General features: G+C 43.2%; 2 protein-coding genes across 4 annotated transcripts in view; one reads left to right on the top strand and one right to left on the bottom strand.

Moving 5' to 3' along the window:
* Positions 1–8,210, bottom strand: part of rbpjl (recombination signal binding protein for immunoglobulin kappa J region-like) — a 20,351-nt gene extending 12,141 nt beyond the window's left edge. The window contains exons 1-2 of the mRNA XM_085776718.1: positions 8,121–8,210; positions 3,823–3,979 (exon numbers count right to left, since the gene is read on the bottom strand). Of these exons, the coding sequence (XP_085632844.1) occupies positions 3,823–3,979; positions 8,121–8,157 (194 nt within the window). The 5' untranslated portion in view covers positions 8,158–8,210. The remainder of the gene's footprint in view (positions 1–3,822; positions 3,980–8,120) is intronic.
* Positions 3,553–27,648, top strand: matn4 (matrilin 4). Of its 3 annotated transcripts, XM_085776714.1 has the most exons (17): positions 3,553–3,878; positions 15,291–15,435; positions 17,252–17,427; positions 17,599–17,757; positions 17,935–18,166; positions 19,198–19,320; positions 19,556–19,678; positions 20,260–20,382; positions 21,763–21,885; positions 22,242–22,364; positions 22,699–22,821; positions 23,972–24,069; positions 24,235–24,366; positions 24,623–24,806; positions 24,889–25,041; positions 25,821–25,925; positions 26,130–27,648. In XM_085776714.1, the coding sequence occupies exons 2-17, from the start codon at positions 15,354–15,356 to the stop codon at positions 26,186–26,188; spliced, it is 2,118 nt and encodes a 705-aa protein (XP_085632840.1). In that variant the 5' UTR covers positions 3,553–3,878; positions 15,291–15,353; the 3' UTR covers positions 26,189–27,648. The 3 variants fall into 3 exon arrangements, with proteins under 3 accessions (XP_085632840.1, XP_085632842.1, XP_085632843.1); XM_085776716.1 differs by lacking the exon at positions 21,763–21,885 and having other exon boundaries at positions 3,576–3,878; XM_085776717.1 differs by lacking the exons at positions 20,260–20,382; positions 21,763–21,885 and having other exon boundaries at positions 3,712–3,878.

The following is a 27,648-nucleotide window of genomic DNA, read 5'->3' as shown; positions in this document are numbered from 1 at the left end:
GTTGACATGAGGGGAGGGGAGCGAGCAGGTAGAGCTGAGCGCTGCCACCGAGGACAACGACAGTCGACAGGAGTCAATGTATCATATGGATGTTTTATATTACAATAACATCTCCCTGTGCTGTAAAAATAATCATCAAAAGCAAAGTCTAAAAAGACTGAAACACTCATCTTCTGCCCAGTGGAGACATAGGTCACACATGTTAACACCTCGTCCTGATGAACTGCGACTGAACTTAAAAAGAGATGAAATTCAATTGCTGTAGCTCAACAAAGGGAGGAGGGATGGTTGGTTATCTAGCAATTAAGCACTGAGCTACAAAATAGGTTCAGTGTCTTAGGGTGCTTTCATACAGGCAATGTTTACGTAGGTCGACCCAGTTGAACTTTGGGCCTGAGCGTGTGTTTGGGTCAGTGTGAACACAACAGTAGCACTCAGGTAGAGTTCCACTAAAGCTGCACCAAGACCGTCGTTTTGGTGCGGCTTCAGTCGAACTCTGGTGCCGTCCATTTGTTATGTGAACGTAGCTGCACCCCAGTCCACTCCAACTGCTTGGTGTCTCCATTGTGAAAGTTTAGCATAACTTCTCAAGAGTTTGATTTTTGCAGTCGGGAGTCTTGTAAACATGACATACCACACATCTTTTTTCCGGTCAGTTGTCATGGAAACATGACACTCTGCCAGTGGTGCGGCAGGTGCACACCCATCTGATGTGTAGCCTACCCTTGGCCTGCACTAGTTTCTGTGAAAACATCCTTAGACAATTGAGTATCACTGGTTTTCAGTTTAGGTCTGAATATTATTATTCACATTTTAAAAAAGTGTTCTGAGAATGCACAGTGTCAGCATTATTCGGCCTTCATATTGTTACAGGGCCACCATATGGCCACCAACATTTTAAAGACTTTCAAGTGAGTCACTGATCTAATCAACTTAGAAAATGATTTCAAAGGTAAAAAAAAAAAAGGCTTGGTAATGGTAACTACTTTGTTCCTTTAGTTAGAGTAGGCAGTAGAGTAGTGCAGTGCATGAGTGGGCGGTTCCCATCACAGCCAGTGAGTTTGTTTCATGAGTCTGAGTGTCAGGGAGTGAAGAGCAGGGCGACTGTGTGAAGCAGCAGGGTCCCAGCTTTAACAAGGGCGACCAGTAACACACACACAGAGGCTAAGTGGGTCAGAGCTGAATGACAGCGCTCATGTTCCTCTTCTCTGCTCATGAAAACCAAAAACGTATTTTCAGGTTGTTCACACTGATTCATCAACGTGTCTCTGAACACGACTGAGACTCGTCTCTCGGTGGCTGTGGTTGACAGTATTCAGGCTGAGCTGAACCTGTGACAGTCAAACCAGGCTGCAGATTGTTTTGTGTAAAAGTTTATAGGAATATTTTGGCCCTTTCAAGAGAAAAGTTCAGACAATCTAAGGATCTTTGTGACTTTGCGCTTTCAAGCTTCTGATTCTTGTTTTCAGGAGCTGGAGGAATATTTTATCATGAAGCCAGTGACTGGCAGGTTATTAAAGGGGGATTATTAAAACTCAGAGCCTGACATGTTGACTGAGGCCAGAGAGCTACGGAGCTGAGGACAGTGCACTCAGCTGCAAACCAGCTCCGAGTGCCTACTCACAGATGTCCTCTCCATGTGAACTATACTCCTCCTTCACACAGCCAGTTACTGCTTAGATGCAGCCCAAAGAACTGATCATGTTAAATCTCCTCTTTAAATAAACTTTTACCGAAGATCTTTTCCTAATTTTATTTAATTCATTGTCTTTCCAAGGCAAATTTTAAATGTGAAACTAAATTTGATTTATGAATTCTTGGCTTGTCATTACTATAATCTGCACTCTTTCTGCACAGTTGTTACTTAATGCCACAGGACAGAGGCTTGTGTCTTCAGAGGAGAGTCTGTTTTCTTCATACATGAGGAGGATCCCACTGACCCTGTACACCTCTCCCCACGGTTCACAGTTCAGGGTTCACACTTGACTGACTGTGTGTGCATGTGTGTGTGTATGTGTGTGTGGTCAGTCACCAGGGTGCCACCACTGGTCTAAATTAGACCTTCCCTCCTCAAAGGTCAGAGGTCACTGTGTCAGAAACTCAGACCCTCTGGTATTTCACAGTGGGAACACAGAACGGACTGAGAGCAGGACGGGGGAGGGGAGGAGAGGAATTCACTTTCACCTCCAGTGAAAGTTCCTCTACTGGTCCAGTTTGGTCTAGTTGTTGCCGTGACAACAATGACTTAACGACTACAGTCATCATCATTGGGTTTGTCCGGGAGCCCAACTCCACGGGTGTCTCAGAGGAGGCGTCGTCTCAGTTTCGCCTTCACAGTGACACAACAAAGTCCTCGCCAGAATAAAAGCAGCAGCACTGTTTCTGTAACGTTGCTCTTTCTTCGCCCGTTAAAATGATGACGTGTTTTTTTTTCAGATGTGTTTGTTATAGGTTCAATCAGAACTCACATCTGCACAAAGGATATTGTCCTGAATCATTTAGTCTGTAAGCACCATGATAAAGAGTAAGTATGAACTGGAGGGGAGAATGGAGGCTCTCTGCCTTCCTCCTAGCATCTCCTGCACGAATACCAGCCTTGCAAGATGAGCGCCTCCAACCCAATATCCCAGATTTCGTCTGGACAGCACTAAGATACTCCGAAAAACTCTTGTTTATGACAGATATACACATCTAAAAACATATATGGTATATAAGGATATCCACCGCTCCATGAATTGCTTTCTGGCTGGCTTCGTTGAAAACAAATGCACATGACCAAGAGGATGGTTAGCAAAACGGTGACCAGACTTGCATAGTTCGCCTTTAAAGCTCCATATTTTGTCTCGAGTATTGATCCATAAGAGGATATAAAAACCATCTCAGCGTAGTTTAACATTCCCTCTCTTTTAGGCTTTCCTCTGGAGCTCCAGGTCCGTATCAGCCAATCAGAAGAGAGGATGCTGCAGAGCAACTGTTGAATCTTAGAGAATCACTACAGTTCAGCCACATCTGGAAATACACCTGTGATGATGTACAAAATGAAATTATGTTCTCATGATTGATGAGTTGCATAGAAGCTGAGGCGTCACCCTCACAGCTCCATCTGAACTAGGATATTAAAACAAGCCTGTGTTGTGTCTGTCAGCTACAGGTTGTGTGGCTCATTCTGAACTACTGACCTACTGCATGATAACAGTGATGAGCCACAAACAGTCCACCACAGCTGCAGGTGTCAGCCAATTAAAACAGTGATTGATAAGTGTGAATGCACTTCACAGACATGTCACTGGTCATCATCCATTACACTGATTTGGATGCATGTGGGTGAATTTAAGATAAATAAACCTATTGCACTATTACTGTAAAGGGACATTTAACACAATAATTACACTGATGTAAATACTGACAGTGATGCCCACTGACACCATCTCTCCAGACCTTTCCAGGCTGGTTCCCCAGTTTGGTTTCTCACTCCCGTTGTTTGGATTTCAGAGGCAGGGGGTGGGGTCTCTCTGCCTTCCCAAATACTTTCCTCCTGGGATGTTAATACCTACAAACCATCCCTCCACCACCTCATTCCACCAGCGAGTAAAACCAAAGGACGGTCACGACGCGACAGAGCCGCAGGTCCGACGCCCTTAACGCATTTTCACGTCCCCGCGCTCATTCCTCACGGCCCGGTGAAGGTTTTTCCCTGAGCGGCTGCAGTTCATCATCAGCTCTGAACCCCGGTCTCACCTTTCCTGACTCGGGACATTCCGTGCGTGTGCGTGTGTGTTACGGTACTTTTCTGGTTGTTCCAGGGTGGTCTGCGCATCTTACCCGTCCCATCCGTTCCCGGTCATCGGCGCGTCGTGTCCGGCCAGCAGCGTCCCCAGGTGAGTGAGCGGGCTGCCCGGGTCCGGGGACAGGGACAGGGCAGGGGGGTAGAGCAGCGCAGGGTCCGCCTGGGGGAGTCCAGGCTGGTGCATCGATGCCTCTGATTAGGATGAGATAAGAAAACCAGAGGCGCTGATTTTTAAGCTCTGATACAATAATACAATTTATAACAGAAAACTTTAATGACCGGTAGATTTAACATGCAGTAGCCTGGGTGTTTTTTCATTGATCGATAATTCATTCATATGTGTGATTTTAAAGCTGCTTTAGTTTCTAAATGCGATTGTTTTCGCAATTTATCCATCTTTTTTAATTTTTTTATAGACGAATTAAAACATTTGCATTGATTAATGTCGGCTCCAAGACACCAATCAGCATTTTCATTGTTGTCACGACAATTAATTAATAAATGAGAAAGAGAGAGGCCCGAGATACTGCTGTGGATGAACTGGAAAATACATTTATTTATCTGACTTTTCTTGATAGGGCTCTGTAGCATTAAATAGATGTTCATAAGATGTATTTATAATCTTGTATTGTTCCTATTATATATTTGTTTTTGTTTTTTTATTGACTTAGCAAAGAGGATGTTTGAAATGAAGAGAGCTGATCTCCCTATGATACTAGTGAGCATCAAGTTAGAGAAGTTTGTTGGCAGGATAACTGTGTGTGTGTGTGTGTGTGAGAGAGAGAGAGAGAGAGAGAGAGAGAGAGAGAGAGAGAGAGAGAGAGAGAGAGTAATGCTGTGGGTTCACACTGGTTGCCTGGAGGTGACGCTCTGTGCAGACAGAGCAGTGAGTAGTGAGACGGTTACACAGTGAAGCAGAGGGTCAGGGTGAGACGGTCAGATATACAGGTAGATACTGTATAGATACTGGGAGGAATACAGTCAGACTGGTGGTCAGGGTGACTCATCTCTACTGTACATATTTGTGAATCTCAGTGTCACTGAAATAAAGGTGGACTCCACCTAACAGTCGGGAACGATGACACCTGCTGAGTGAGGAGACATGGCTCATAACGTGGTTTCAATGAGTGAATGATCAGTGGGTGAGAGACCAGTTCAGACAGAGCAGTGAAAACACAGAGGGTCGATACTGTTGAACCAGAGAAATGATTCTGACGCACAGTGGAGACTCTGAGCTCTGCCACGTGAAGACGCTCTGCTCTCTGTCTCTTTGAGTTGTTCAACTCTACTGAGTTTAATTTCACAGTAAGCGGCTGTTCAGTTCTTCCAAGAGACAAAAGACTGCATTTGTTCAGGCTTGTGTCTTTGTTTTCAGTTAGTGTGAGCTTTTATTTGCCATCTTTATAGTTTTGTGCCACACAGGTTTATGTAATGGATTAATTTGGACAACCGTTATGTCCCTATGGATCCAGCTCAGTCAGTTACTCAGATACTGAAGCAGTCAAACAGTCAGAGGTGGTCAGTCACACAGGAAGTGTGGCAGTGAGACAGGAAGTGAGGCGGTGAGACAGGCGGGCAGGTAGACAGTCAGTAAAACAGTCAGGCAGTCAGAGAAACTGCTAACAGTAGCACAGTCAACATCTGGTTCCAATCTAAAGCTACTAACAAGAAGTGCTGTGTGTTCATCTCAGTGTGGGCTCCAGCTGTCACTCAAAACCCGAACCACCTCCAGTACCGACCACAGGCAGGCCCTCTACCCGTCTCGCTGCAGCCCCCCTCCCCTCCCCCCATCTCTGCTCCACAGTCTGGGGGAACATGTGGTCTCCATCCCTGTCGCCATCTCCGTCTAATCTCTGAATCCACAGAGCTCATGTTTTCATTTTAGTGTGAATCCAATCTGTCAATCAAACTCACAGAGACAAGGTGCTCTCGATGTAACTCACACCTCCTCACCCACCTGGCTTCTCCTCTTTCTACCTGTTGCTTTAACCTCAGTCTTAGCTCCCTCAAAGGTCATACAGTGAAACACAAAGCGAGAACTCGACCTGAAGAAGTTCCTGTGTTTCTACCTGTGACTTTTCATCAGTTATGAATCAGTTTAATGTGAACACGTCTAAAGCACTGAGCTGTCGGAGTGCTAACGTTTCAGAATAAGCACAAAGCACAGCTGATGCTCATTAGTGTGGCAGGTATTTGACCATAAACCAAAGTGTTGGATGAACTGAAATGTTCTCCTGATGGAGGTGATGGCGGAGATTCAAATCTACAAATTCTACAGACCACAGTGATCACAGGTTTAATGTGTAAATTCATCACAGTCATGCTAGTCATACTAACATGCACAACAAGAGTGCTTGCAGGAATAACATTCATCCTCTTTCTTTAGCATGTTATGCGATGCGTCATTGGTTCTGCAGGTATTTGTCCATAAGATAAAATATTGGGTGAGAAAAATGTCGACCTCTTTTTGGTGGCACTAGAGCAAACATTGGGATGACTAAAGTCAGCAGGATTCACTCTGAGGACACAAATGTCTGAACAATCCCTGTGGACAGACCCTCCTCCACATCAGACAAACATCTGTGAAGCACAAACATCTGTTTCCTCCTCTTCTGTCCTTACAACAGCTCAGTTTAATCCAACACACCCGGGGCCCCTCGACGCGACCACCTGGAGAAAACCAGTGCTCCACAGATCTGCAGCACCAACACTTGGTGACAGTGGTTTGATGAAGCTGAACACGGGAGGAAGAGCACATAACAGAACATAACAGAGCTCAGTGGGACTCACAGCCTCTAATCAAATCACCAGAAAACACTAAAAGGTTTAAAAGGAGAAGAACACAGAGACTCTGACTACATACAATAACATCAACAGCATCGCTGCTTGTCTGCAACAAACCACAGCCAAATAAACAATGAAGGAGAAAAAAAGAAAGCCTGACATGGCCGTCAGTCAGTGTGGAGACACTGATGAAGCTCATCGTCATCGGTGGTAGAGGAATGCTTCCGTTGTCACCTCTCTTCCAACAAACTGAGACGCATAAACTTTCCATCCGCCGGGGTCAAATATCCATCATCTGTCACCGCTTCTCAACCTCAGGGTCACGACCCCGGCAGGAGGTCGCGGGATGGTTATCAGGGGTCACGGGTCAGATGATTGAGAAGACGGTGCAGAGAAGTGTAAATAAGATGTAACTGTTGGACGTGAAGTGCTGAACAGAGGATTCTGTTTTTAGCTTTTCAGCTGACGGTGAGGCCGTCCCTCCTCTAGACTGTCCTCTTATAACTGTTCATTCTCTGCCAGGACAGTGAGGCTAATGGCGCTTTCCCACAAGCATGGTACGGCATGGCACGGCACAGCTCTACTCGTTTTATTTGCTTTTCTACTAGTACCTGGTACCTGGTACTTTTTTGGTAACGCCTCAGCCCTGGTTCCAATCACCGAAGCGATACTAAAACATGATGCCAGCTGACTGCCTTCCACTGATTGGCCAGAGTGTCATCACTGCTGGAAAAGTCGCGAGCGCAACTTCCGACACAAGAATCAAACCGGCTAAATTTAAAAACACACAAACAACAGTACCCACTGATCTGTGCTGAGACGGTTTTTATTCTTTCATGTGAGTTAAATGTCTGCTGTGTGGAAAACCACGCTGACAAGAGGATCGAAAAAAGAGAGAGAGACAACCCCGCCCCCGCCATGGTTAAACTAAGAACTCAGCTTGGAAAAGCACCTAAACCGAGCTGCACCGTGCCGCACCGTGCCGTACTGTGCCGTGACTGTGCTGTGACTGTGTAGTGAAAAAATGTACAAAATAACATTAGTCTCAAGATGAGAGAAGATGCTTTGTACTGGATTTATCTTACTAGCTATTTTCCCCTGGGCAGGTGAGTAAGAACAATAAAAAGATTTTTAAAAATTGTCAATTTACATAAGCGAGTATTGAACTTTTTATTTTAAAAGTTCAATACTTACTTACTCTCACTGTCCTGTTTTAGATATTTTTTTATTCTACAGTTTTTCAAAACATGAAAACTCATAAATTATAACAAAATTAAATAAACTAAATCATTAATAAGTATTAGAACATTGGAGGGTTTAATGCTTGCCCTTTAATCTAAACAGTCTATGGTAATGAATTAAGTTGTTCTCACAGAAATAAATGATCATCTGTTCCACAACATAAATGTCATTTACTATACACAGAAGTCACAACATTAAAACTGTAACTGGTTTTAATGATTTTTAGTAACAGAAATACCCCCATTTGATTGCATCGTGAGCCTCTCCCACAGAAACCCACCCTAAAGTGTGATGATTTTTCACTCACCTTTCCCTCCTTCGTCCACAAAGTCAGACTCATCCATGGGTGGAGCCTCTGCTGAGTTTAGGAGGGGGCAGTTCTCAGGTCCATGGCGGCTTTGCTTTCTGAACAGGTTTTGAGATAATTTCAGTGAGAACTCAGACAGAGAATTTATCATGAGATCAACACAAGCTGCAGATATTATTACAGGGAATAAAACAATGCATTCAGTATTCAGAGCTTTATTTTTCAGTTCAGGCAGCTGTTGACTTAGCATCTATTTGGCTTTGTGCTGCAGTTTGATGGTCTGTTGAAATCAGATGTTCTGCTGCTGCTGAGTCAACTACCTGTGTAACACATCCCCAGTGCAACTAACAAATACATGGGTGTAACTAAGGATGAGGCCCTACTGTAAGTGTCTCACAGACCCAGAACCAGAACAGAAACAGGACTTAAAAAATATTAATCAAGCTTTGTTAACAGTTAAACCAATCAATATCAACATGTGAGTATTGTTCAGGTTACTGTTGTTAAGTTGCCACTGACCTGAAATGAATCACGTTGTGTTTGTCCCGTAGCTTCTTGGTTAAGATCCTCCTGCACTTCTTCTCATTCTCTGCTGCAGCTTCAATTTCCACACATTCAGATGATCCACATTCTGCAGAGATGACAGACACCGCCACACAGTCTCACCTGGTTCATCTCTAACGGTGACTTCTGTTAAAACATGTCACATCTCTGTCAGTCAGTTCAGCACCAAGCTTCCTCTGCAGCTTACAGTCAATCTACAGTAAGAGAGGCTGTGGAAAACATGTTCAAGTGTGTGCGTGTGTTTGGCTGCACGAGTGTACATACACGTTTGTACTTCATCCCGGATCTGTTATCTGACCACTGGTCTTGATGTGTGTGTGTGTGTGTGTGTGTGTGTGTGTGTGTGTGTGTGTGTGTGTGTGTGTGTGTGTGTGGATAAGGAGATAATCACCTGTTGCTGGACTGCAGGTTTCTCACACACACCTTTCTCTTCAGCAAACACTGCAGATATGTGCTGGTGGCCGCATTTTAACATGTATGAAGCATTTTGTTTCCATCAACTTATCTGATTGGTCTACCTGGTGCGGAAAACTCTAGACATTAAACTTACAAAAATAGAAGCTGCAGGAAAGTCATAACAGCTTTAATGATGCTTTATTTATATCCAGGTTTCACTTTAAATAAACAGAGAATTGCCTGGTGAGTAAAGAACAAATACTTTCACTAACCTCAGAATGTCGGTTACTGACATCCGGCCACTGGAAAAGAGCAGTTTGATACTGTATGATACCTGCAGATTGACAGTTTTATTTTTAATGTTAGACACTGCTGAAACAATTAATGATTTAATCATTCAAATCTGAATACTGCAGTTATACAGTATGCAATGTGTCTAAGATAATTGTTAATATAGAGTTTATGTAATTAATTTTAATTAATCATTGTAATTGATAATTCATCTGCACACAGGATTAATTTACAGCTCTGAATGTGGTCACAGGTGGAAAAGACAGGATCATGGTAAAGTAGTACAACAATAGCAGTGAACTATTGTTGCGAACGGTGAACATGATGTCAACATTTCATTTGCAAAGTAAAAAAAGAAAGAAAGAAAGAAAGAACTTGTTCTTTTTTAAAGTGACTAATCGTACTGTATACAAACACACAAACATATTCACTGTATATAAAACTACAGGCCCAGATAGATGCTGAGGCATATTTGTTCCTTTGCATAGCAGCAGGCTAGCTGTTTCCCACTGTGTCCAGTCCTAATGCTAAACTAAACTGTTAGTGGCTGGGCCTTTACATAGAAGGCACAGATATGAGAGCTTGCCTAACTCTCAGGGGAAGATAATAAACAAATTTCACACTGTGGGATTGTTAAACAGAAGCTGAGGAAGAAGAGAGACTAAACCCACCACTTCACTTCAGATGTGGGCTGAGACATTGTTCCCTCAGACCAACAATGAGCGTGACCTTGCAGGTCGATGTGCCCTGCAGCGTCTCTGCGACAACCTGAAAACAGCAGGACTCAATACGACGCCTGTATTTTCTATCAGTCAGCAGGGAGACAAAATACCAACCATGGCGACCTTTCCAAAAACACATAGTTGATAGTGCAGCAGCTCCTCTTGTTTATTACCAGCTTTGAGCAGTGTGGACATCACGGCCTGTTCAGATGTTCTGTGGAAGAGATCGGGATTGTTTCAGCCGGTATCAGACGCCACAGGAACAATTTAACGTCACATGAATCAAACTCAGTGGAGCAGCCATGGAAATGAGCTGTGGTCCAAACAAAGCTGAGGAGTAATTTGAGTTTTGATAGAAATCTGCCGGCTCCAAGTCGGCTCAGTGTTGGCCGACCAAGGAACTGCACCCAACTGCTCAGGTCCATTTACCCCAACAGAAGAGGAAAACCATAGAAATAAAAATCTGGGACAAAAAACTTCCCTCTGCTCTCTAAGCAACCATGTTAACTAACCACAAACTATGAGCCGTGTTTTCCCATTGTTGATGGAAGCTTCAGGTCAGCATAAATGATTTGCTACCATGTCAACATTATTAGACTCAGTTAGTCTGAGGGTGAGGTCACTTACAGTCAAAAATGAAGAGAACTTAAAATATTTTACTGATGATGATGTCTGCTGCTTTATAATAAACTGAATATATTCACTGAGAATTTCAAAATGTCATTGCGGACAAAACTGTAATTTGAGAAAACAGCTGGAGGCTTAATTGATAATCACTATATCAAAACGATGAATGAGATGAGTTGTTAGATGTCAGCAGCTCAAACTGCCTGTAACAGTTTGATCTGTTGAGCAGCAGCCACAGGTCAGAGTTACTTTTGGGCGCTGACGGAGGTTTGAACATCCGGAGCTGGTGCAGAGGAAATCTGGAAAATGCATGAACGTGTCCTGCTCCCTAGGGGGCAGCACTAACAGGAACTCCAGGCCTGACATGTGCTGCTGGGAAAGTCACTGACTGTGATTGAATACAAACAGAACTGTGATCACTGCACTGGTGCCCAAAACCAACATCTGCCTTTTCCCTCCCCTCCCATCCCTCTCTCTGTGATGAAGTGAATATTGATCCTCTGTGAACTATATCGTTCAGATTAACGTAATTTATCAGGACGAAGGCCGCTTTTAAAAGCAGAAGCCCAAATTCTCAGGGTGAGGGGGAGGAGGACAGATGTCTTCAGAAATGTCCTGGAACTGGACCCAGAGTTGAACGATGTCTTCCAGACAACCACAGCAGTGGAAAGTAACTAAGTACTTTTACTGCAGCCCTGAGCCTAAGTAGGGATCGGAGGTACTTCTACAAGCTCTGCTTCATCACAGATGAAAGTGTAATACTTTTTACTATTCATCTGACAAATATGATGCAGGATTACAGATGAAGTAGTTACAATGAGCTCTACAGCTGCTCACCCTCTGCCCAGCATGTACTTTTATTTATATTACTTTAAGTACATTCAATTAGAATACTTTAGTTTTTTGTTTTTTTAACTTAATGGTTGTTCTGTCGTTTTTCCACCACAGTCAGTCAGACACTGATTTGCCTGAGCACTAAACTGAAGGCTGTACAGTGGCCGGGAAGCGACGATGAAGCTGATTTTGACTTTGACCTTTTACCCTGCTGAATCTCTGCTAAAGCCAGAATCAGACAGAGGAAATTCAGTGGTTTATTTTTTACAGCTGGGACTTGAAAGGAGCTTTTAAGAAACAGCCACTGTTTCGTTTGTCGTGTTAATCTCATGCTCATGCCAACGTCAACATCTGCTGCCGCTCTTTGACTCCTTTTTAACAAGCAGCTCTGTAAACTCAACTGTGTGGTTGGTTTACGCTCGAGTATGTGGCATCAAACGGCTGCTGACATTCAGCTGCTGCGATTTCACATCCAATGCACATTTTCTCTCAGACTGGACACAGGTAAAAAGATCAGTCATTACTCTAATTTTATAGTGTGTAGCAATCTAAATCAGCTGTGTGTTGCAAGATGCTAGAGCAGCAGACGCAGGTTGAATTTGTTGTGAAGGAAAGTGAAGGAAACATAATCCAAGTCTAAGTGAGACACTGAACAGACGAGAAGCAGCGTTGCCACCTTCCAGTCAATGAAACGCTGAATGAGAAAATATTAGATCTGAGCTGAATGATTCTCTTTGTGGATAATTATAGAACATATGTTGGTCTGTGGCCCCGGTGAGGGGGGACAGGAGTGTGTGTGTATGTATGTTGCACGTGCTGAGCAGCAGCAGGATTGTAGTAGATTGTAGTTTGGTGAGTGGATGTGAGGAGACAGGAAGGGGCTTTGGGGCTGGATGTGGGGGAGTTGGCTGCTGTCGTTAAGCTACAGAAACTTATACTGAGAAGTCTTTGTCCTATACACACCATACACACACCACACACACAACACACACACGCACATCTGGAATGAGACCAAAGTCTGAAAAGGGGCCTATATATTATATTGAAAAGTCTCCTCTGTGTGTTCAGATTAACTTTGGTGTTTAAATGTATCAAACCATCATCTTTTCTTTTCTGATTCACAATTGTAGCCAATGCAATAAAACATGCAGTGTTCCCTTTTTAAGAAATATCTGCACAGTCTCATCCAACACAGCCTTTGTGTCATGATGACTTCTATGATGCTGATCATGTTCAGTTTTCTGACAGGAGTTCATGCACTTCTATGTTTTTAGCTGTAAACTCACAGTCAGTGATGGTGTTGTACTGTGTTATATTCAGAGGTGTTCCTAATATTCTGATCCCTAATGTCAGAATATTAATATAAATTAGGGCGGCTGTGGCTCATCAGGAGGTAGAGTGGGTGGTTCACTAACTGGAAGGTCGGTGGTTTGATTCCCGGCTCCCCCAGTCTGCATGTGTCCTTGGGCACAACACTGAACCCACACTTGCCTTGTGTGTGAATGATTAGCTCCTGAAGCCTGTCTGCAAACAGAGCTGTATGAATGTGTGTGTGAAAGGGTGAATGCGACAAAAAAAAAACAGTGTAAAGCACTTTGACTGGTCCGAGTGACTATAGAGAAGCGCTATGTAAGTGCAAGTTATTTTACCATTTACCATAATGTCTGAAAACGGGGAGGACAGAAAAAACACCTCTCAGAAGCACACCACTTTTAACTCTGAACTCAGTGACGAACACCGGTGCTACTCCGTTGTACAGGTGAACCTACACCCAAGTCCGCAGGTCGGGTGTTTCAGAGTCTGGGGACATCAATGGCAAAGGCCTGGTCTCCATGTGTCACCAGCTGAGAACAGGATATACAGTCATGTGAAAAAATTAGGACACCCTATTTAAGTAGATTCAAGTAATATACTGTAACTAAACAATTGAAACTAAAGAAAATACTTTTGTATGCAATTTATGGTGAGGAATAAGTTAGGACATTTCTTCCCCCCGGCAGACTGCAAGATGCTAAAAGAAGTCTCCTTGGCCCCTTGGCTCTTGCTACTGTTGATGTGAAAGTGCATGCCTCTACAATCAAAAAGAGACTGCACAAGTTTAACTTGCATGGAAGGTGTGGAAGGAGGAACACTTTGCTCTCTAAGAGAAACATGAAGGCCAGACTGAAGTTTTCCAGAGAGAACGCAGACAAAGACCAGGACTTATGCAAAAATGTTCTTTGGACAGATGAGTCTAAAATTGAACTATTTGGACACCAGAACAGACATGTTTGGCCTAATTTTTTCACAAGACTGTATGAGATGTTACACTGAGACCTGAGGGTGAGCAGACAGCACAACCTGAAAATCATCAACAAGGTGAAATGTAAAGAACGTGTAAGAAGCTGAGGAGTCAGTGATCACAGCTGAGTCCTGTCCTACACAGGACCTTTGACTAATGTTAGACCGTGGACAGTCCCTGCAGGTCAGTGCCAAAATGTGGAAGGCATTTCCGCGGAGCATTCTTGAGGACGTAATAGCAAGAATGATGTGCTCCAAATGTTTGGCTGACCTTCCCTCCACCACGGGGATCGTGGGCGAGAGATGAGAGAGACAGAGGGCAAGAGCCACGAAGGACGACAGAGACGAGACAAACAGAGAACAGAGTCTTTGTGCTCTTTGTTATCTGGTGACTCATTACAACCACAGGCTCTGGCTGCCACTCACACAGATAAACCCTTGAAGGACCCGTCTCTATGGACCTGAGGGAAGAGAGAAGGCTTTTCATGCCGCCTGTTTGAACTGACCAAACGCCCTGAACGTAAACACTTCCCAGACATTATCATTATCATTATCCCCCTGCTGCTGGAGCTGGAGCTGGAGCTGGTGGAGCTGACAGCCAGCAGAGGAACTGACAGACACACGGGCTGATTAGGGAGCGTGTGTGTTTATCCACAGCCATCTATTAGAACAAACTGCTGTGCACCTTATCCAGGTGTTTGTAGCCAAATGTTTTACGACGGGGCAGGACTGGAATTTCCCAACGCAGCAGTACACACTCGCCATTGTGATTATGATCACTCAACACACACACACACACACACACACACACACACACACACACACACACACACACACACACACATACACACACTCTTGGAATTTACTGGTGTTTCTACAGCGATTAGATTAGAGTGCAGACCCCAGTCTGTGACTGAAACAATAGTAAAGATTAAAAAGAAATGAATCACTGGTGATTTTTCCAGAACAGCACATGTACAGGGTTTTGTCATCTTCTTTGTTGGTGTCTTCAAAACTTAAAAAAGTATAAGCAGTTTTTTTTTGGTTGTTTGTTTTGTTCAAAGTAAAATGAGAGTAGTGTCTTATCTGACAGCTCTGAGGTGACAAACTTGCTTAGACAAAAGAAAAATGACAGTTTGGGCAAAATGAATTACCTGGTTACCTGGTCTTTCACATCTTAGTCCTACATTTGGTTGAACCATCCATTCACCCCTGCAGACTGTCATCAGATTTCTTATTTTGCGCTATTGGACAGGAGTCATAATCCTGCAGCCACTTGAGGGCACTGTCATGTCTAAACAAACTGAGTGATGTACCTGAAAAACACCAGAGGTTCAGTTTACTCCCAACAATCAGGTTGCAATGTGGTCACAACTCTCCATTTTACTACATATAACCTCTTCTGAATTTCTCTCTGCTCTCCCTCCCCCTCCCTCGTCACCCCTTCCCCTCACAGTTTAATCCAGCTCCAGCCGAGTCCAGCTGTGATCAACCCGTCTGCTAGATCAGTATCATCAGGATGAAGATGAGACAGTTCAGAGCTCTGAGTGGATTCATTCTGCTGACCCTGGCAATACTCGCTGCTGCCAGGCCAAAAGCAGGTCAGTCTCCTGATACAAAGACAAAAGACAGTTTGTGATTTTTTTTGTGTGTGTGTTTGTCTTCTTCTCAAATGGAAATCGTGTAACTGAGCAAACAACATATCAAATGCTTAAAGTTGTGTGTTTCGGAATAAGAAAGAGTAGATTTAAAAAATCACTGGACATCAAACTGTGAACTTTCAGAAAGTCTGAGCGCCCTGGTGGTGGATACAGAACAGGACTGTTCACCAGCATGTGAACCGTGGTCCTGACTGAACATCTGTGTCACCGCCACCAGAGCAACAACATCTCAGACAAACATGTGAGATCCGACAAAAACAATTCAGCCACAAACAAACATTAGCTGTCATATAGCAATGCTGACAATTAGCCCGCTAACCCTAGCAGCCCTTAATGAAGAGAGTCCATAGTTCAATAGTAAGTGACTATGATATGGAGCTGAGTGAAGTCATAGCCTTCAACAGCTTGCTAGGGTTTATCTCACTCAGTCCAGACCAGTTTCACCTCCATGGTAGGAAAGAAATCCAGTCTGCTGGGACCAGAAACACTAACAACGGGCACACAGATGGACCGGTAACCGCAGTAATGGGGGGCGAAAAAAACCTGGATGTTTTGTCATCCAGGATCAGAGACTTGTTTGTTTGACCTACCTAGTCTGGTAGGTCACTTTCAACTGAACGTACTGCATTTTCCTATCTCATGTGAGGGCGTAGCCTGTGTGTTTATAAAGGTGGGGCGAGCCAATGGTTTAACAGGAGGTACTCACATGCACTAACATGCACGTGCAATTCACAAATACCACACAAAAAAGAGAAACAGACAAACTATGTCTCTACAGAGAAAACAGTTGCTGCTGTATTAACGTTTAAAATATCACCTATACAACTGTCTGAGGTGTGTACGTTTGGGATGTATCAGACCTACAATATACATCTGGATGTGGTTTAATTATGTCTGGAGCTGAAGGTCGACATGATTTATTTGACCTGACAATGAAGCAGACACATTTATAAGACATTAAAAATTCACATCTGTTTGAAACGTAAGATCCACAACAACCCCAAGTCTGCTTTTACTGAGACAGCCTCTTCTGTTTCAACTCCCAGTTTGGCCTTTGTAAAAGAAATCCTGGATGTGCACCAATCAAATAATCCATTCCCAACTCATAAAGCTACACCACTAACACAGCTCAACTCATACCTCATACTGCTGTGTTTTTGATCTGAGATGATGTTACACCGCGAGAGCGCGTTCACAGCGTCGCCGACAAATAAAGACAAAACCAGGTGCAGAGTGGCAGCTCAGGTCCTGGAAACCTGAGTTCAGGTGGCAAATGATGTGAAAGTCACGCCAATGAGTGAGCAAGACCTCAGCTACTATTACACACACACACATACACACATACACACACCTACGATGACAGGAAGACGTTCATAAATCCAAAAGAAAATTTCCCTCCTTGCAGGTTACTGTATGTTCAGTAAGAGACACTGTTCACATGTCACATTATTCATTCAGCATCTTCACACCAGTGTTTTCTTTATGCAACACCTCATTACTCCAACCTGAAGTATGTGACGGATGTTATTCTATGTTTTCTTATAACCAGTGATGTGCCTCCCTGGTTCCAGCTGAAGTGTCAGCCAGTCACTGTAGTTTTTCCAAACGTTAGATTAAGAGGAATCGTTCATTTGACTCCCTGAGGCAGCAGAGATCAAATTAACTACAGCGAGTGTCTTCATGGTGATTAAGGAATTCACTTTTGTGTTTTTTCATGGGATTTGTTGACCATTTCTCCTCTTACTCCTTCTCCCAGGCCCTGAGCAGAAATGTAAGTCTGGTCCGGTGGATCTGGTCTTCCTCATCGACAGCTCACGCAGCGTCCGGCCACACGAGTTTGAGACCATGAGAAAGTTCATGATCGACATTCTGGCCACCCTGGATATTGGACTTAACACCACCAGAGTGGGAGTGGTTCAGTACTCTAGCCAGGTAATGTAGGTGCTCAGCATCCAGACCTAAGAGAAATTTCTGAAATACCAGACAAATATATCTTCTTATGAATCAACATTTCAGAGAAAGTGTTTAAATATGGAGCTGTAAGAAATTACGATGTAATGACAGGAAGTGCATCAACACTGACTCTTGGTCTCACCTGTGCAGGTCCGCAGTGAGTTCTCTCTGAAGACGTACGGCAAGCTGGATGCCATGGTGAAAGGCATCAATCAGATCATCCCCCTTGCACAAGGCACCATGACCGGGCTGGCCATCAAATACGTGATGAATAACGCCTTCATAGCAGAGGAAGGAGACAGGCCAAAGGTGAGATAAGATTCAGCATATCCAGACATAGAGTAGATCCTGATCTGACGTCAGCCACACAAGTTGACATTTTTGTGACGTTATGCAGAGACGAGTCATATCATCATTTAACTTAGGCCTGTGATCAGGATTTTGTTCTTGGTCTCACCTTGACTGTCACCTGTTTCCTCCCCTCAGGTCCCCAATGTGGTTGTGATTGTGACAGATGGACGCCCTCAGGACCGCGTGGCCGAGGTGGCAGCTGAAGCTAGAGAGAAAGGCATCGAGATCTATGCTGTGGGAGTTGCCAGGGCCGACATGACATCACTGAGAGCCATGGCGTCCCCACCATTCGAAGACCACGTCTTCCTGGTGGAGTCATTCGATCTCATTCACCAGTTTGGCCTGCAGTTCCAGGACAAGCTCTGTGGTAAGGCTGCGGGGGAAAGGAAATAACCTCACTGTCTATAAAAACCCACAGTGTACCTTTGACATTTTAATCGTGGCATTCGACAAAACCATTTTTCAGCCTGAGTGGATCTTTATAACGAGGTTAGATGTCTGTAAAAGTGGCTGTTAAGACAGATCAAGCAGTTTTTGGCTGGTGTTTCACACTTGGGTGAGTTCTATAATTTAGGTTTTATTACATGATTTCCTGTATCACAGTTCAGAGTTTCATGTGAGAACAGAACACAAACATTTTTACAGGCAAAAATAAAGCTCATAAAATACCTTCCCAGGAACAAAAGTAATTCTTTATGGATTCAATGTCACATTTTTTTTAAAATCCCCATTAAGACCTTGCCACTGAGGGATAATTTTTTATTTGACGTCATCTCAAAAATACCTGCAGCCAAGTCTCTGCGACTGAAGTCCCAGGGTGTTGGCTTCACCTGGGGCAACACTAGATTCTCTGTGAGATTAACAAAAACACTATTAATGTCTGGCTCCAATAATAAAAACCACTGTGCCCATCTAACCCCACAGAACTTTTGTGTTTCATAACAGAGGCCTCAAAACCCTTAAGAGCAAAATATTTCCTCAGACTGCTTTTATTCTAGACACAGACCTCAGTCGGAAAAGAAAAAGAGCAAAACCAGAGAAATTATTAGGAATAAATTAAGGAAAAATGTACTTCATGTTTGTTTCTGAGGTACTCGGGTTCAGAGCAGGTTCCAATTCAGAGAAAAAGTATTTTCAAAAAGTTAATATACTGTATAATTAACTAAAGGTATTCCAACACAGCTGTTCTTCGGGTGATCTAATGATTAAAATATGTTCTTGTTAAATGTTCAAAATCAAAGGGAAATTCCACGCATTAGTCCCTCCCATCACACACCTGAATCTTCCAACAATGTCTGTGGGTAATGGAAGGGGCTCTGATGTTTAGGGGTCTGATGTTCACAGTTGCTTGCGGTGAATCTTGCTGTGGGGCTGACATTGACCTTCCCTGTGTTGCAGGTGTGGATCTGTGTTTAGAGTCGGATCACGGCTGCGAGCACATCTGTGAGAGCTCCCCTGGCTCCTACCACTGCCTGTGTCTGCCTGGATACACCCTGAATGACGACGGGAAAACATGTGCAGGTGACGACCATTAACAGAATGACTCAAACATAAGAGTACAGACAATGGACGTTTATGATTAGTTTTACACTGGCACTGATAATGTTCATAGACTTACCGGTTTTACAGCTATTACAGTTTATTATGTCACTGACTTCACACAAGGATGAAGAGTGAAATTTATCCCGGACCTGGCCTCAAAATACCATCCTGCATTTAAACAGTGACTCCTCATATCTTGATGTATGTGTTTCAGCCATAGACCTGTGTGCTGAGGGTAAACACGACTGTGAACAGATCTGCGTCAGCTCTCCTGGTTCCTTCACCTGCGACTGTAACAAAGGCTACAAGTTGAACGAGGACAAGAAGACCTGCTCAAGTCAGTCTCACCTGTCAACACATTCATACAGACAACACGTAGAGGCTGTAACTCAAACACTTTATATCACAGATAAAAGCCTATAGGCATCGTAGTGACATGCATTGGCTTGGATTCATGTCATGTTCATTCATGTTGAAATGGACTGAACCTCGTTGAGTTGCTGTTTCCTGCTGCTTGATGAAGTTGAGTGTGGGTTTGTTCTATGTTCCTCCTGCTACAGTAAAAGGATGATGTGGATGTGACCTCATCTGCATATAAAACACCACGTTTGTATCCTTTTACACCTGTTTAGTTCTGCTGCTGGGGCCAACTCTTTATTCACAAAGACTTTATTCATAAAGAATAAAGTCTGAAATTCATAAAGAATAAAGTCTGGCTATAAAGTCTGGCTATAAAGAGAAAAGTAGCTTTAACTTCTTATCTACTCAGACCTGCATTACTGGAGTTGTAACAACTCTGCAATCAACTTTTCAGAATAAAAGCTTACAGGTGCTTTGTGAGAGAACATAGACACAAGCCCACACTTTAGGTCACCTTTCACTCTGCTGCTTACGGCCTTGCTGCTTTCCTCCCCTCAGTGATCGACTACTGTTCGTTTGGGAACCACAGTTGTGATCATGAGTGTGTGAGTGTGCTCAATGGCTATCACTGCCGCTGTAACGAGGGATACAGGCTGCTCGACGACGGCAAGACCTGCCAGGGTGAGTGGTGCCAGCATGAGAAGGGACTCGTGTTGTCCTCCACTAACATACAAGCATGATCTTATGTGGTAAATGTAAATGTGCCAGTGGAATAAGGTACAGTACATGCTAGATTCTGCACAGCCAGAGGATCCACCTGCTTGTAGTTGTTATGTTTTGTGCACTGTAAACTCAAAGCAGAATAATTATCAGTAGTATCAAAGCCTCAGTCCACAGAGAAATATGCACAGCCTGTATTCAGGAAGTGAGCCTTAAAACCAGCTGTCAGGACTTCTGTGACTTTGTGATGTCACAAGAAAGCGGTCACTAAGTCCCGCCCACCTTGACCCCCGATCTAACACTTGCAGGGTTTGGTCTCACTGAGTGCTCTCTGCTCTGTTTTTATTGGATCACTTAGAAAACAATCAGACGAGTGGTTCAGAGCTTCCTTTCTTCTGATTGGTTGACACTGACTTGTTGTTGCAAGAGCCCCAGAAAGAAGTCTGAGAGAGGAGATGTAAAACTACACTGAAATTGTTTCTATATCCTCTCATGGATAAAAAGAAAATATGGAGCCATTGTTTGTGGTTGTAATAATTACCGGCAGTGTCTCACCTTCATTAAATAAGTCACTCAATTCTACTGAAAACAAACAACTTGAAGATTTAACCCACAACGTTTAAAACTTACATCAGCTAAGTCCTATTGTACATGCAGCAACAAGAGCTACACACAGACTAATACCTGTATTCACAAACATGAATGATGTTTGCATGGGAATGGGTGCAACCAACATGATTACACATTCTGTCGCATGTGTCACACACACAAACACACACTCATACAGTATGCACACACACAGCAACACCTGCAGTTTGTGTCTTATTGTCAGAAAACTGTGAAATGAATACGATTTACAACCAAACACAGACGTTGCCCCTTGAAGACACAGATCTTCAAAGCACATTTAGCACACTGTGTAATTGTGTCGTCCATTTAACCCAAATACCACAGACACACTGTGTGCAGAGAGGGATTTCAAATAATAGATTGTGACAGTGCTGCTGCTTCAGCTGTTCTTGGTTAAACACCTGGTTTTCTTCTTCCACTTGAATACACAAGGTCATTTACAGGTCACAAACAAGGTGATGTGGGAGTCAGAGTGAATTACAATCCTGGCCTCGTCTTTCTAAAATGTATATTCATATTACTAAACAAAAATCTTAAAATTTGTCTTTTGTAAACATGGATCTAACAAATAACAATGATCAAATATAAATTAACCATTTCATATTGTTCTATGCAAAAATATAAAAAATCTTCCTGGAAGATTCATTTTCAAGAGCAATACACACACTGACACACACACTTAAACTCAATGTGTGTGTGTGTGTTATTTAGCCATTGACCTGTGCGCTGAGGGGAAACATGACTGTGAGCAAATCTGTGTCAGCGCACCGGGCGTCTTCACCTGCGACTGCAACGAAGGATACACACTCAATGAGGACAAGAAGACCTGCGCACGTTAGTCAGGCCCCCTCCCTCCCTCTCTCTCTCTCTCTCACACACACACACACACACACACACACGTACAGTGAGAGCACGAGGCCCGCACAGCAGGAGAGCAGACCATTCCCTCCTCACATTCACATGATTCAATGACCCCTTTGATGATCGATCAGTAATCTAAAAAGATCAAACAGACTCGACAGCGGGTGATCAGTCAGTAGGCTCGTGCACCTCATGAATCCAAGAGGAAATATGAAATTAGTTTCACTCACAATCACATGCTTATAATCACACAATCACACATAATGTTCCATCACACCACTAATTACAAATGTGAAATAATATTTTGTGTGTGTGTGTGTGTCATTTAGCCATTGACCTGTGTGCCGAGGGCAAGCATGACTGTGAGCAGATCTGTATCAGCGCACCGGGCGTCTTCACCTGCGACTGCAACAAAGGATTCAAACTCAACAAAGACAAGAAGACCTGCACAAGTCAGTGAACATCACACACAAACACACAGCACTGTGTTGTCTCACTCTCGTCTCCACTTCAACATGTTTTTTTTTTTAATGGGACAGAAGAGGGAAACTACAACCTTAACTACAGCCTCTCTCAACCTGCAGGGTTTAAAATGACTAAAACATTTTTTATCCTGCTGCCATGTGTTCTGAGATTTACTCTAAATAAACAACAGATTTTAGTATAAATGTTACACAACACTCATGGGAACGTCCTGTAGTTTCCAGAGCTGGTTTTAGTTGTGTTTTGTGCATGTCTGCTCAGGTGTAATTTTAATGTGATGTGTTGTGAACTGTGTGCTTGTAGACATGGACCTGTGTAACACTGTGGAGCACGGCTGTGAGCACCAGTGTGTGAGCACCCCAGGATCTTACTACTGTATCTGCCCAGAGGGACGGCTGCTGCAGGACGACGGCAAGAGCTGCGGCAGTGAGTCCACTCCTGATACTGGATTATCTGTTAAACATGCAACCATGTGATCTGCTTGAACTGTAACTGACTCAGAACAACAGGTTAATCTCACATCACCATAGTGTCGTCGATCCCAGCCATGAAAATCATGTCAGACACTTAAGTTTGCTCTGCTACAGGGGATTTAAGATCCCGTGGGTCCTGCAGGACCACACAGAGATGATGCAGGTGACAGCCGTAGGGAAGGTCTGAGAGACACAGGAAGTCAACATCATCATCATCAACATCATCATCATCATCATCAATGACCTGAGACTGGTCAGCTAATTAAAAACAAGTGAAACACAGGACACAATAACAAAACACAGCACTGTAGATTTGACATAATCCAAGCCCCTCGTTCGCTCTGTATAGACTGTGCTGCTGAGCACAATAAACCTGTTTTAAATTACTCCCAGATCAGTGATGGTGTGATGTGATCAGATGAGTCTAACCAAGGGGAAAAACCATCGAGTGTCCAGATTGTGATTGGAGAAGAAGAATAGGGGGGGTGCGTTTCTCAGGGGATGAAATAAAGATGCATGAGACATGAAAACAACTCCCATACTGATGATAAAAGCAGCTCAGTTATGTCTGGGAGAACTTGGCTAGACCAAGACAGTGATAGTGATGATGATGGCGATGAGGGTGACGATGATGAGGGTCTTTGGAATTTTTTATCCCTGCGGAGTTGGAGTGAGACCCAAGTTCCTGCCAGTTACCTTCACACAACACCGTCCTGTGGCGATCACAGCCTCGTCCAGCATTCATACTGTAGCTGCTCCGCTCCAGCTGCCATTAGATGATCAACTGCAGCGCATCCACTGTTACTACGGCGACTATAATAATAACCAAAACAACCTGCAAGCAAAATACCTGACTGATGTTACTGTGTCTGAGTTAAACCAATACAGATACAAAATACTGGGAAAATATTAGCAATATCTTCTCAAATGGAAACAGCACTTCAGCATTCATTAATAGAGGCTAGGACAGTGGACATGGATCAACAGTGTAGCAGTGCAAACGTGTGGGGTTAGCTTGTCAGTTAACCGACCTGAGAAAATCTATCTACATTACCAACACACTGGTTTATTACCATATTATTTATCATCTGTCTTTCCATCAGCCTGCAAATCTGCCAACATTGACCTGGTGCTTCTGATTGACGGCTCCAAGAGCGTCCGACCTCAAAACTTTGAGCTGGTCAAAAAGTTTGTCAACCAGGTGGGACACACACCTAAAATACTTTCATATTTCATCACTGAATGTATTGATGGATTATAAGTTCTTTAGGACATTTCTACGGAGGAAATTCAAAAAAACTTCATAATAAGATGCACATGTGCAGCTGTGTCAGATAACCAGCCCTCACCTCCTGCTGTGCCTCAGGTTGTGGACTCTCTGGACGTCTCTGCTCATGGGACCAGAGTCGGTCTGGTCCAGTACTCCAGCCGTGTCAGGACGGAGTTCCCCCTCAACATGTACCATTCTGCTGATGAGATTAAAGCTGCAGTCATGAAGGTGAAGTTGTCTGTTTCCACTCACACATCATCTTAAGTGCAGATATGTGACGTGTTGTTGTCCCCAAAATAAAACCAATGTGTCATCTTAAAGTTATTTAAATGTGGAATTGAAGCAGAACAGTATTCATTGGACGTGCACTGGGGCTACACAGTATAAATCATAATCAAAAACCTAATTAAAAGATACTTAGCCAGAAGAAACAAACATCTTTACCACATTATGTGTCCTCATCAATGTTCCTGTCTCTGTGTAGGTTGACTACATGGAGAAAGGCACCATGACAGGTCTGGCCCTCAAACACATGCTGGAGAACAGTTTTGCAGAGGCAGAGGGCGCTCGTCCTGCCAGCCGCAACATCCCCCGAATTGGACTGGTCTTCACAGACGGACGCTCCCAGGATGACATCACTGAGTACGCCAAGCAGGCCAAAGAAGCCGGTAAGACTCGGCCAGAGTGAGGGTCAATCCAGATTGAAGGTGAAGTTGAGGGTTTATGTGTGATGTGTGTGTTTGTGTTCAGGTATCACCATGTACGCTGTGGGTGTGGGAAAAGCTGTAGAAGACGAGCTTCGTGAAATCGCATCTGAGCCTGTGGAAAAACATTTCTACTACACCACCGACTTCACAGCTATCAGCAACATTGCTGAGAACCTCAAACTCAACGTCTGCCCAGGTACGACTGACACTCACCTGCCCCCGAACGCAGCACAGGAAACAGCATGTTGACAACTCACAGGACCCACATACACAAAACTACTTATTCACACATTTGTCTGTTAATTGTTGAATGGAGTGTGTTACTTTAGGTCAACTTTAACCCTCCACTTCACATCTCATAGAGCCCCTAACCCACTATGTATTGTATGTGTAGACACATGTGCTTCGAGTGATAGTTGAATGTTTGTTGCAGATAAATATGCAGCTTATCAAATATGATTCACTGAGTAGCTGACGTACTCAGACACATTTGTTTACTTTCATTTTTCATGCGTATCATTTCATTATCTTAGACATTATATGAAAAATATATACTTAACTTAGGTTCAATTATATTAAAAAAAAGAAAAAAAGATGTGGTTCAACATGAAGTTAAAATCAAAAGTCACCGGTGACACAGTCTCCAGAGTGTGTATGTGCTGTGCTGTGCTGTGGTGATGTTTTATTCTTTGGCTCCATCTACTGACGAAACAGCAACATGACGGTTGGAGCCAATGAACTAAAAGCAGTAGTTTAGATTAGTTGTTTATATTTACCAAATTTAGCAGCACCATATCCACATATATACACATATACTTGGATAAACATCTCATCATATCTCTCATTACGTTTTTTGTTTTGTTTTGTTTTTTGCCTCATCTGAAGCGAAAGAAAAAAACAGATGAAGTAAATGTGCCTCCAAGCATTTTTTTGAACAATCACACTGATCTGCTTGTGTTGTCTCTGTGTGAGCAGAGGAGAGTCAGGGGGAGATCGAGGTGAAGGACCCATGTGCCTGTGAGAGTCTGGTGGAATTCCAGCAGGCCACCATGAGCAGCCTGGAGCAGCTCACACAGAAACATATCCTTTATCGTAAATGTCTGCAGCCTGTTGTAACACCACCCTCTGCTTAATCTGTAATATCATAATATTTATGTTTTCAGTAAAAAACTGTTTAGTTCTACAGATGCGGAGGGGAAATTGTAGAGGGTATTTGAGCCCAAACCATTTTGTGATGAGGTCGCCCTCCATCATGTCTTTATTATTCCTTAATCCGTCGTCCACTGACTGGGATGACTGCTCGTCTGGAGCAGCTGGAAAACCAGCTTCTGTCCAGGAAGTGATCTGGTGATGAGAGTGAGCGACCAGGACGCCACAGAGGAAGAGGAAGAGCGTGAGGAGGAAGAGGAGGAGGAGATGGAAGAGGGCACATCCCAGAAAGATCATTTACAGGGGAAATGAGAAACTCTTCTAATCAAAAGACAATCCAAAGTGTCTTCTCACAAAGCCTTTGTACCTTCACTAGATCTTTTGATCTCCATGTTACTGAGGACAACATTTATCTGAAAGCTTGTGATATAGATTCATATCTCGGGTATAGATGTAAATGGCCTGATTTGTACACTTAAAAAAGAGACAACAACACTACAACAACACTACATCCATTTTCTGTTTGTTTGTTACAAGACAAAAACCAAATGTTTTCATAAAACAGACACCTATGACATTTCACATGTTCACCTCTGGAGAAACCTACAGTTCATCAACAGAAACAGAATTAGGGATTTTTAAAAAAACAAGAGATTTAAGAATGTGTTATGAACCTGCTTATAACACGCCATCGCACTTCATCTGTGCAGTCAGATACACAAAAGGAATGTGGGCATGTTGTTACCAATGTACTGTTGATACAATGCAAAGTGAAAAGAATCAGTGTTCACTTACAGCCACACACCGTTTCTCTTAGTGCCCTGTTTATACTTGATCTGTTTTGTATGGTTTGTTAAATATGATGTATTTATAGCAGATTTTTTTTCCTTTTGTACCAACAGTAGAATAGCAGATAATAAAGAGTAAGTAAAATGAAGTGTTGTTACCACTTGAGATATTAAACTGTTCATTGGGTCATTTTCAGATAAAAACATTACTTGTTTTCCTGTAGGAAAATAGTCATTAATGTCAGACGGGCTTTGTGGCGGGGATAGGTGCTGAAGAGGAAACTAGAGTTTGAAAAAGGGACGTTAGAAGTATAAAGCATCACTACTCATTAAGGCTGTGGTCTGTTGTTGATTGAGGTGTTCATATTATAAGAAACAGTTGTATTTTAGTCTGAACTGAAAATGACCTTTCTTTAGTAAATAACATTTGCTCTTCTCTCTGCACTTTCTACATTTATTCTTGTGACCTTCACGTGTCTGTGAGTTATTTTAGATTCAGGTCAATCACTTTGCGTTGGAGCCAGCTGCAGATTGCATGGCCTGCCAGTGTTGACTAGAGGGGATGCAAACCATCCCATTCAATAATGACTCTCGTGACATTTGTGTGTGTGTCAGTTGTACTGTGTCATCAGTCCAGAGAAGCTCCACCGGCCACTGTATGTAGGTTAATATGACCACCTCAACTGTGCTACATTTTCTGACTTTTACAGTTTTGTATAAAAAAAGAAGACCACCTCAAATTTATACCCCTATATATTTGAATGCCTGTATGTTTTTGTATATTTTCTAATAGCTCTACCTTTTTGTATTTTTCCAGTGAATCCCTGTATTACAGCACAGAGGGCAATAAAAGAGTGAACTTTTCA

This window comes from Trachurus japonicus, chromosome 5, assembly GCF_045865225.1.
Source record: "Trachurus japonicus isolate A0001 chromosome 5, Traja_1.0".
NCBI lineage: Eukaryota > Metazoa > Chordata > Actinopteri > Carangiformes > Carangidae > Trachurus > Trachurus japonicus.
The sequence above is the reverse complement of the archived record's forward strand: the minus strand, read 5'-3'. Positions and strand labels throughout refer to the sequence as shown.

Excerpts from the sequence above, each read along its gene's own strand:
- matn4 (XM_085776714.1), top strand. The coding sequence starts at position 15,354 with ATGAAGATGAGACAGTTCAGAGCTCTGAGTGGATTCATTCTGCTGACC. Across the intron at positions 24,367-24,622 it reads TTAAAGCTGCAGTCATGAAG|GTTGACTACATGGAGAAAGG; the intron begins GTGAAGTTGTCT and ends GTCTCTGTGTAG. Across the intron at positions 25,042-25,820 it reads CAAACTCAACGTCTGCCCAG|AGGAGAGTCAGGGGGAGATC; the intron begins GTACGACTGACA and ends CTGTGTGAGCAG.